This window comes from Opisthorchis viverrini (assembly GCF_000715545.1).
Source record: "Opisthorchis viverrini unplaced genomic scaffold opera_v5_130, whole genome shotgun sequence".
Classification (NCBI taxonomy): domain Eukaryota; kingdom Metazoa; phylum Platyhelminthes; class Trematoda; order Opisthorchiida; family Opisthorchiidae; genus Opisthorchis; species Opisthorchis viverrini.
In genome coordinates this window covers 959,338-970,948 of record NW_008751788.1, presented here as the reverse complement: position 1 = coordinate 970,948, position 11,611 = coordinate 959,338, and the positions used below count along the sequence as shown (strand labels likewise).

Sequence of the window (11,611 nt, the reverse complement as noted above, 5' to 3'; positions counted from 1 at the left end):
AACGGTAAAAAACCTGTTTGCCAAGCTTTGTTCAAACAGCTTTGTTCAGCAAACACCTGGCGAGGACATAGTAAGAAAATTTTCAAGCTCAGGGCACACACATTCATTAGACAAAACTTTTTTTCATTTCGGGTAGTAGCTGCGTGGAATGACCTTCCTCCGACGGTTGTACACGCTCCTTCTCGAACCCAATTTAAAGCACTATTAGACATTTATTTATGCGAATCCTCGCGCTGGCAAGCATACTGCCCTGCGCTGAGAACATAAAGAGCAGTGCTACACCCTTTTTTCACTTGTGCCTTTCAGGTGAACGACAGCCACTGACCGACAAGAACAAAACCGACCCGGGAAACTTGGGCAAAAGCCTCGATCCTGTGTATCAGTCCGTGAATCCGTGAGGACGTAAGTAAGAATTAGGTCCCCTCGGAGGCGACGGTACTCCAGGGGAAAGTCAGCACCTGCTAGCCATCGACATCAGTATCGACAGCATAACAACACTGTTCAACACTGACGCTTCGCTGCCACACAATCATAGATATTTGAAAGCCTAGGTGCAGGGATAAGAGTGAAAGGTATTTAGCGCAAACCACCACAGTCACTCTGACAGACCTACACGCAGACACTCGTTCAGACAGTCTGCATGGAAACTGACAACGAGAGCATAAAATTAGGCAGAATTCTGCACCAATACCTCACTCCCACTCGCAGTTAGGCGTTGCCACGGCCAAAAGCCTTATCATGCAACCTATTGGCTATTGGGCCGCTTGCCGGTTCAGCGTCAAAGCAGGCTCTGATTACCCGAAAGTCTGGATGTAACAGTAAGTAATGATCCAGTATCCGGTGAATGCCGGTTGCAAGTGCCACGCCCAGAAAGCCTCAGAATTTTCAGAATGTTTTCGTTGCGTACACTCCGTGAACGATGCGCTGTACTTGTGTTTTGCCAGTAAACTTAAATTTGACGTGGTTTTCTGGTGTTAATATATTAACAGTTTTGGTGGTTGTTCTGACGGAAACCCCAGTTTGGAAGGTTCATATCGGGCTGATGCTATTACCACAACCTCGTAAACAATCTCTCGTTGATTCGTCCCATACAAATCGGACCTGCACGATAGATACCTCATTTTCGACGGTATAGTTATACGTAGTCGCTGGATGGTGTAAGTCGCCTGGGATTATATTAAAAAAAACGGTACCCCTAAGCAAAGTAGGAGCGAAACTGGAGCAAACACTTAGAAATTTTTTTGCAGTGCACATAAACCAAAATAAGGTTATATTTGTTATGAAAATCCTACGGAGCCATTCATGAACTCCCCATAGTTCACAAAAGTGAAAAATGGAAAAGTTATGGCAATAGTGATAATTATCACTATTACTGTAACTGAACATTAATATTCAGACCGAGATTTCAGCTGAGAAAATACCGTTACTACACAACCTATAGACTCTCCAACCAGGCGCAGCGTGGGTAGTGGTCCCTACCGTGGAAAGCGAGTCGCATCGACAGCACCCAGACGCCTCCTCACCATTTCTTATCCATCCGCTAGATCAGGGCTTGGCTAATCTGCCTCCGCCATTCCGAATTTGGAACGGGAAACAGCACTCTTCAGAAAATGGCGGTTTGACATGCGCAGAACTTGGCTTGGCCAACACACCTTTTAGTTCTGGACACATCCTTCAATGCAAGCCTCCGCTACTTAGCCGAACACTCTGTGTAGTTGCCCCGTCACGAATTTGCCGGCTTCAACTCACTCAATCTGTTTTTCGGAGACGACAGTTGTCGAGGTTCTGAAGGCATCTCATTTCCGCTGCCCGAACCATCTCGGCAATAATACACAGAACAGCCTGAACTTTAGCCTAATGCACACGTTCCTTAAGCTTCAGGGATATGCTGCTTTCAAGCCGTTCGTGTCTCAGATTGGCAAACGCGACCTGGGCCTTACACATTCGTGCGTTTACTTCATCTGTCACATTACAGCGATATTTAGTACAACTTCCAAGATATGTAAAATGCTCCACAACTCCGAGTGCCCTTTCCTGAACTGTAAGTGGCGTGTTCAGTGACTACATGTCCACAAACACTTTCTGAAGAGCTGGGGATTTCGTTCCAGCATAAATACACATCTGATGGTGGAGCAGTTGGAAGGAGACTGGAGAAGACTATTCTGGTCAATTCATCTGAAATTTGGATCCGCTAGTCTCTAAGTTGCTAAGTCATTTGTCCGCACGTTATGCGGCCCTGGGAGACGAAGGGAGAAGCGACTCTGGTCTAGCGTGTGGTCCAAAACGACCGCCAGTCAGTTATCCGTGCTATCGATAGTTGGTGGCGATATGATTAGTATGAGTTCGTGGGCATAGCCTGCGGTCAGTACACCACCACAGCAATCGTTCACCATTGTTCTTAAGTAACGAATCCAATCCGTGTCGACCACTCAATTGAGTCTCAGATCCACTAAGTCTGCCCATTTGTGCATTTAGATCTCCACCAGCCACAACGATATCTCAGCTTCTGGCTCGCCACAAGAGAGAGTTCAGAACATCATAAAACTTATCTTTGATGGTGTCAGAGTTACAGTCATTTGAGGCGTAAGCAGATAATTCAAACAGACAGCGGTCAACCTCCCGCTTGTGAGACTCCTTCGCGGACTTTACCAGAGGGACCAAACCGAGGTGACTTTCAGCAGGTAGCCAGTTAAGCAAGGATCCTTCCGGGAGGTTACTTGGAACGATACCGACCCCTGGATATCATTTTGCAGTGGCCTCTGCATCGCCGGAGATGCGCAGCTGGGAACGAGTGGAGAATAATGGGGCGGTCCAACCACTCGCCGGAGATGCGCAGCTGGGAACGAGTGGAGAATAATGGGGCGGTTAGTCCAACCACTGTGCTTGCATCTTAAATTCGTGTTTCCAAGACACAGCACACATCAATGCCAAGCGAGTCCAGTGTGAGAGCAAGAGCAGCTTGTTGACCTACTTGCTTCAGAATCTGGACATTGAGGACAATCAGATATACCGGGTGTTGAGGTTTGAAGATCGATTCCGAGATGCCTGAGGATGTCGGCGCCGAACGACGCGCCGATGTTGCTTGCAAAACCGATACTGGACGAACGGCGCAATTAGTCATAAGAACTGGGCCTACAAAGATTCAGTCATTAGTGGGGCAGAGCGAGAAGGATGAGAGTATGTGAAAGGAAGAAGGGAAGCATCAGCAGTAGCCCGTCTTTTGTCTGCCACCCTGCTGTATGCAGCAAGTGAGGTGACCCGGCTGATGGCACTACCCGACAGCTGATGAGGCATGAGTTTATTTGTGCGTGCAGTTCATGATTGTACGAGGGATACTATTATGGCGCCCACAGCTAGACAGAAGGACGATTAGCGTTCTCCATCAAAGTGCCTGGCTCAGGGGCCTGGCCACACGGCAATGGTATTAGGTGGGAACTGCAAGTGCATTGCAAGTCGCCACTCATGTTCCAAACCCCAACCTGGAGGGCCGGGAGCCTGGTGGTCAGACCTCTAACCATTGTTCAACCTGATATAACTGACTGAGAGTATCGCACGGACATCCCCGCACTGTAGCTCGATGGGTCATGGAGACACATAAACCGTCGCATCACGGTAAGGTCCAATCTCTTCGTGACGGAAACATGCTAGTCGGTGCATCGCTGGAGGAATTGACTCCTGCTGTCTGTATGACATGTCATCACTCCTACTGGATGACCTGGATGGGCCTCTACAAGACTCATTAACTACGAGACCAATAATCAAATCTGACGCAATTGCTTTCCGAAATTGAAACCTTTAGGTAGAACTTAGTTTTATGAATTGGGGTTTTCGGCGCCTACACTCATACCACAAGTGAACAGTTTTTGTGTTTTCCATACATTGGTCTTGAGCCAAACGACTTTTTATTGGAGTCTATTGCAGTTCGATGCTGTCAGCCCTAATGCCTAGCACATCCACAACACCATAAATCCTATTTGCCTCGAAAATCTGGTTTGAGTTGATGAGGTTCGAAATGTAAGCCTTAGCTGGAATTTCGAAAGAAATTCGAAATTCATGATTGTTGGTGATGGTGACAACTCTTTTCTCCTACCTTGCATGGTTTCAGCTGATATGGCTCGTCGGATCATTGGAACATTCAAACCAGACCACCACATCAAGGTGGCAATTGTTCGTCAGTGAACATCTCACCACGCTGGCTGTTCTTTTATGCAGACCGTGCCACTAGTCCACGGTTTTGTTACCACTGTTACTATCTTTGACGATGATGATGGTTGCGATGAACATCCAACTTGCGATGCGCGATGGTGTTATTGTTTTCGTATCCGGAGGAACACGGGCTGGAGAATTTTCAACTTCGTAATCGAATTTCCCCTTACTCTGAGATCGAGATGGCTCAGTGGTTAGAGCGCGAATTTACTGACCCGAAGGCCAGTGGTCCGGAGGGGCGAAATGGCCCAAGTGGTTAGAGCGCGAATTTACTGACCGCGTTCTCCTTGAGGGACAGAAACGGAGAACCGACGAATGACCCAACAGTGGTATCTGAGGCTTACAGAGAACACTATGCGTGTCTATACTCAGCCCCAGCGTCCTCGCCACATCCGAACTTGCCAACGCGGAGCTGCAAACAGCCTCTAACCGACTTGGTCTTCACGGTGGAGGACATTCGTCAACTCCTGGACAAGATCAACCCATTCTGCGCATTGGGACCCGACGAGGTCCATCCGAGGATCCTAAAAGAAACGTCCTCCACACTGGCAAACCATTTACACTTGGTGTTTCGTCAGTCGCTTGACGAAGGCCGCCTTCCCCCTGCTTGGAAGGAAGCGATTGTCACGCCAATATACAAAACAGGTGACCGACTATCGCCTGGCAGCTACAGGCCCATAAGCCTCACTAGCGTGCCGTGAAAGGTGATGGAACGCATTCTGAAGCGAGCCATCCTAGATCACCTTACTTCCAGCAATCTGATATCTCCAGCTCAACACGGATTTCTCCCAAACCGTTCCTGCGTGACAAACATGCTCGTGTTTATGGACAGCCTAAGCCAGGCCAAGGACGAAGGACTCATATCTGATGCCATATTTTTCGACTTCTCAAAAGCATTCGATAGGGTCCCACACGTCCCGCTGCTCCACAAACTCGAGTCTTACGGGATTCAAGGGAAAATCCTTCGCTGGATCAAGGCGTTCCTATCAGACAGGTCATTCCGAGTGAGAATAGGCTCAACCTATTCCTCTCCAGCGCCGGTCTCCATTGGAGTTCCTCAAGGCTCCGTCTTGGGACCACTCCTGTTTCTGATCTACGTCAACGACCTCCCAGACGTTCTTGCGAGTCCATGTTTACTTTTTGCGGACGACTTGAAATCCTGGAGTTCCAATGCCAGTGCCCTCCAAATGGATGTAGACGTTGCCAAGCAGTGGTCGTTGGACTGGTACCTTCCTCTGAATGATGAAAAGTGTGTCCATGTGTCGTTTGGAGGGGGTTCAGCGAATGCCTTTGTTATGCATGGTGGAAAGGGACCAGAAAACATCATGAGGATAGATGCCAAAAAAGATTTAGGCATCTGGGTCTCCTCAAACTTGTCTTTCGCACTACACCATGAGAAATCGGCCCAAAAGGCATTCGCCGTTTTACGGATGATTCGACGTACCTTCTCCCGTATTACTCGCATGGACTTCCAAATACTCTATGGGGCCTACGTCAGACCGCTCTTGGAGTACGCCAACCAAGTTGTCTACTCAGGACGTACGAAAGACGTTACCCTCATTGAGCGTGTCCAGCGGGCCGCCACGAGAATGGTTGCCGGCCTCAAATCCGTGGACTTTGAAACGCGTCTCGCGATGCTTGATCTCTTTCCCCTGGTGTACCGTCGCCCCCGAGGGACCTAATTCTTACTTACGCCCTGGTTGAACAAAGCTTGGCAAACAGGTTTTTTACCGTTGACCCAGCAAACACCCGGCGGGGACAAGGTAAGAAAATCTTCAAGTTCAGGGCACACACATTCATTAGACAAAACTTTTTTTCATTTCGGGTAGTAGCTGCGTGGAATGACTTCCTCCGACGCTACAGCTGAACGCTTTCTTTCTTTCAGTGGTCTGGAACCAGAATCTGCATTTCGACTGTTCCTGTCTAGGCTTGGACAGCTTGGCAGTACCTCGGTCATCGTGCCTCCTTCGGTTAGCATGGCGACTAGATACCAAAAGAGAGTTAGAGCTGAGCTGTTGTTATTCTTTATTATCCCCTTGACTTTCCTCTGCTTGAATTATAATTTAGGAGCTAAGACACTTTCATTGAGAGACTGGCGCTTACCGGGAGTCCAGGTCATTTTCATTCAGTCCAGATGAATGTGACGCTTCCCACGGAGGTGATGCTATATCCAAACCTCAGCAGCATAGTCTCGGAACTGATCTCTTTCCTTATTGCGGTTTTAGCTGTCAAATTCCATCTCTCTCTATCGGAACCTTGTTATCTTGTACGGCCCAGGACGTGGGCATTATGAAACAGTACCCATTGGTCATCGGTGGCTACACTGGTAAGTTATACCATGAATGCGTCGTTTAGCAAGAGTATCCCGTATTTTTACTCTTGATTACTGCTTATTATGGGTTCTGAAATCTTGTTTCCTTTTCAATCTTGACTACTTTTGAACTTAGGAGTTGAGGTGTGAGCTCTTGACTTGGGGGCTTTTCGTTCTGGTTAACCCCTTTGATGTCTAAAATTTGCTGTCTAAAATTTCAACTGACCTGGGAATGACTAATTTCGTTTCTTTGTCAACATTTGACGTCCATACCATGTATTCCGCACCGCCTAACGGTTTGTGCTGTCCGTCCATGTTTACCTGGTGCAATATCCTCCATGAGCTGAAAACGGATTTGGGCTAGCAACAACTCAGCTTTCAAGGCGCAAGCATACTAACTGAAAGGTTCGAACTCAACCCAGACATCCAATCCCGCTTGAGAAAACTGACAGTATTTCATCCTTCGTGCTTCTCTCGTGTAGTGTCGTCGCTAGGCACCGAAGGCGTGCTACAACCCAACAGTTACTTTATGTTTTCCCGCATGAAAAATGGCCAGTCACAGGTTCCCCATAAGTGTGCTGGTGCCTGACTGACATAAATAAATTGACTTTGGATATCCCAGTCAATATATGTGTGAAAATGGTAAGGGATTTATTCACAATACTCCGGGGTCCCGTGGATTTCTGAAATGGAGAAGTCCTTTCATGTTGCAACGCCAGAGTGCATGTATTTACAATCAGTGGCAAATAGCAAAACGAGTCTCTTATGCCTCAACTGACGCTTCAATGGCGGGATAATGCGCTCGTTTTCGCCCTTCTATTTAAATTCCTCTATCTAAGTTCACATTGTAACAACACTGCATAAAACACTCAGTCGTGTGACTTTTGATGGGTTGAATTGGTGTCAGTAACATAATACACAAACAGTTTGGGTCCGCAGCTCCACTTTATATTCCGCTGGCTGCTTCAGTCCGTTTACCAGTTTCACCAAATGGAAGCAGTGGGCGCTTCCAGTTGTGCAATAAGATGGGGTCAGCCGACATGGTCGGCGTACATTTAGTCGCCTGTTGCTCTATTGGCAGATGGTCGAATTCGGCAGAAAAGTGTGCCAACTGTGACCTTATCACACGGCCTGTAGGTAGCAAATTACGTGGTCTGATGCAGACAAGTTGCTCTCGACCTTGACAGGCTAGTACATGTGGCAGAACCTGTCACATCCATGAAGGTGCGGATTGTGTGGGGCGAAATGGCCCAAGTGGTTAGAGCGCGAATTTACTGACCGGAAGGTCCGTGATTTGAACCCGACCTCTGCCTCTCGAATCCCTTGTCTAGGCTTGGGCAACCTGGCAGTACTCCAGCCCTCGCGCAACCTTCGAGTGGCATGGCAGTTAGGCACCGAAAGGGTGCTAGAGCTGAACGATTTTTATTGATTGGGTTTTGTGCGCCGATAAATATCGGCGGATGTTCACGCACTAGGTGGCCTGTTAGGGGCACATGAGAACAACTTGGCGGCTTCCATCGACTAAACATCATTTCGTTATTGCTGGACTGGTGCTTGTTTTCGTAATGACCTATGACATCGAACTGCACTGATGAACACTTGAAAACGGTCGATAATAACACGCACGGTTTGCATTGAGCCACCTGAACACCCTGTACCCGGTATAAACACGGGGGAGTAAGACTGGATGTTGAACAGCAGGGGGCACTTCTAAAGTCATCAGCATACCCAACTGGTGGCTAATGATTGTCAGTTCATGTGGGTATATCTGAACAGCTGAGCCCAACGATCCGAGACCCTGCTACCCACCATTCATCTAGGTATGAACAACGATGGTCACAGCAGCGCTGTTGCATTCCGGTATTGTCGCAACGTTAACTCACAGTATAGGGTAACAGTAATCGCTTTTCAGAGTGGTGCTTTTATTCAGCACGTAAAATCCATGCGTGCTTGCTTAGAAGGCTAAAATCAAAGCATGCTTATGAAGTAGCTCCTAATTCACTAGTTTTTACTGTGGCGTGCACGGTCCTAATGGTGTGGCAGCAGGTTTTACGTCCTCGTACGGATTAGCGCCACATCCATCTGAACACCAACTACCCAATCGACGTGACGCGCTTTCGTCTGATATGCACGGTCGCCACTTTGATCGCTTGATTGTTCAAGCGTCACACAAGTTAGGCTAATATCAGCCGGCATTTATTTCTAATAGGGGGCGAGATGGCTTATTGGTAAGAGTGCGAATTTACTGATCGGAAGTTCCGTGGTTCGAACTCGACCTCTGCATCTCGACTGCCCTTCTCTGGGCTTGGGCAACCCAGCAGTATTTCGGCCCTCGTGTCTCCTTTGACTGGCATGGCAGCTATGCACCAGCTGAATTACTGTTTTTTAATATCACTCAGACATATCTCATCTGTCTTCTCAAGCATGTGGCACAGCTGTTATCCTCTTGAGCGACTATTCCTCACGGGATTTTCCTGGCTTTCTCTATCGCCAGCACATCAAGTCAGTATCAGTTCTTATCGCCATCTATGTTTTTCAAACGTTATTTTGTTCTAGTGTCACCGTGCTTGTACCGCTTCGCTTTTCTTTTAGCAGCACACAATGTCAGCAGAGGTAACCGCTGAACAAGCGAATTCCCTAGATCCGTCAGTTTTGCCTGACACAGTGGAGCAACCCAATATCAAATGTGACTGCTTTCGACTTCTGCACACGGGGCAATCAATCGCCAGTCGACCGCAACGTCCAGGGTGTGATCACCCCGACTGTCCATACCAATATCTTCAGCGGGATACGTTCACCTCAGAGGCCTACAAGATCCAACTGAAGAATATACATAAGTACACTGGATTCAAGGTATGTTAACGCAGTGGTTCTCCAACTTTCTAGCTCCCCCCATGAAAGACCCTTTCCCACCCCTCACTCATCTGCATTACGTGAACATGACAGTTGAAACAAGATCTGTGACTCTATATGGTGATGTTAAATGTGCAATGCTAGTGACGATAAATCCTTTTGAGAAGGCAACCCCCTTCTAGAATGCACAAAGGCGTTTCCTGCCAAGCATGATTTAGTGTGCGTTCTTTCTGAAAAGAGACCACCTACCAGTGTGGGGCCCGAATTCTCGCAGTGACCTATATGCCAGCACTAGTATTATCATCTTCAGCTGCAAAAACTGCCTACACATTGCCCAGTGGTTATAGCTGCCAAAGTTTTGCTTGCTAATTACCTGGAGCGATAAGGTTGGATAGCTACTCGTTGAGGGCAGTAGGTGATACAATGGATACGTGAAGTCAGGTATGTCGGCAGTATTTCCATTTGGAGAAATTGTATTGCAATACAGGTACCATACTGGATACACACGCGACTGGGCTGTGTTTTTCAATATCTCTAACCACTGATATGTCCCGTCTCGGGTCCCGATTCAGGGAGACAGCAATGACCAACGTAGTGGAGTTTGTTTGTAATGACTTCCATACATCGCTACCAAGTCGTTTGACCTTTCCTGGCTAGTTTTCACGGTTGTGGTTGTTGTAAAAGGGCTCTCCGGGGAACTATGTGCGACTGGCTACTGTACTTAAATACAATAGCTGATGTGACGGGTGAGCCACGTAGACATCAGCTCATGAACATTGAACTGACGGCTAGCCTGAAATGCTGAATTCCCATGTTCAGAAGTGTGAAGTCTGGTTCGAAATTTCGGAATGCGTTCTAAACCTACACGAAGTCCAAAGCTGGGTACGCAATAAACGAAAGTCAGGCTTTATCCACAGTTACCATTGGCACTCATATTTTTGCAAGATACATCTTACGGCCTTTTGAGTGTAGGCATTAGCACAGCTTTGCCTTCAAAGTAACGGCTTTGTTGGTAGTGTGAAATTTTGGAAGGCCGACAAGCACCGTACAGCTGTTTCGCCCTTATTTGGAGTCATCATCTGCAATGCCCATCTCACGAAACTCCAGAAAGTCTCGAACCTTTGACCTCCCGGTTGTTTGAACGCTTAATCGTTAGGCCACGAGCAGCTGATCAGCAGTGATTAACTCGCACTTAGGCAGGATATAGCGTCGCTCATCCTTCAATCACGGGATCCACATCATTCGGTCACACGTGTTGACTGGTTCCTCGAGCAATGACTTCTCAGTGGCGGAACTGTTAAGTGTTCAAACCATTAGCCAGGAGGTTGCAGGTTGGAGGCTCTCCGGAGTCTCGTTGTGAGGTGGGCACTGCTGATGATTCCCAATAAGGATGAAACATCTGTACAGTGCTTCTTGGTTTTTCAGCACATATTGGCTTCGCTTACAGGACAAAATCCCCACAGTAAACCCTTTTTAACATACCGCAAAAGTGGTCGACTCCATTCACTAATACCAATTCTGGTCGGATACGGCGTATTCTTTGGGGGCCTGTATATATGTACGGCAGTGAAGCATCAGTGCCAACACTGATGTTGCTGTCATTGATGATGATGATGATGATTATCACACGGCCTTTAGGCAGCAAATGACGTGGCCTGATGCAGACAAGTTGCTCTCGACCTTGACAGGCTAGTACATGTGGCAGAACCTCTCACATCCATGAAGGTGCGGGTTGTGTGGGGCGAGATGACCCAAGTGGTTAGAGTGCGAATTTACTAACCGGAAGGTCCGTGGTTCGAACCCGACCTCTGTCTCTCGACTCCCCTGTCTAGGCTTGGGCAACCTGGCAGTATCCCAGCCCTCGTGCAACCTTCGGATGGCATGGCAGTTAGGCACCGAAAGGATGCTACAGCTGAACGATCTTTATTAATTGGGTTGTGTGCGCCGATAAATATCGGCGGATGATGTTCACGCACTAGGTGGCCTGTTAGAGGTACACGAGAACAACTTGGCGGCTTCCATCGACTAAACATCATTCCGTTATTGGTGGACTGGTGCCTGTTTTCGTAATGACCTATGACATCGAACTGCACTGATGAACACTTGAAAACGGTCGATAATAACACGGTTTGCATTGAGCCACCTGAGCACCCTGTACCCGGTATAAACACGGGGAGTAAGACTGGATGTTGAACAGCAGGGGGCACTTCTAAAGTCATCAGCATACCCAACTGGTGGCTA

At 47.8% G+C, this 11,611-nt stretch overlaps 1 protein-coding gene across 1 annotated transcript; it reads left to right on the top strand.

Annotated features, from left to right (window-relative positions):
- Nucleotides 1–6,047: 6,047 nt before the first annotated feature.
- On the top strand, nucleotides 6,048–11,300 carry T265_06396 (hypothetical protein; the record flags this gene model as incomplete). Its single annotated transcript, XM_009171644.1, has 5 exons — nucleotides 6,048–6,223; nucleotides 7,849–7,999; nucleotides 8,727–8,837; nucleotides 9,302–9,370; nucleotides 11,157–11,300. 5 exons carry the CDS (start codon nucleotides 6,048–6,050, stop codon nucleotides 11,298–11,300), a joined length of 651 nt encoding a protein of 216 aa, XP_009169908.1.
- Between the last annotated feature and the right edge of the window lie 311 nt (nucleotides 11,301–11,611).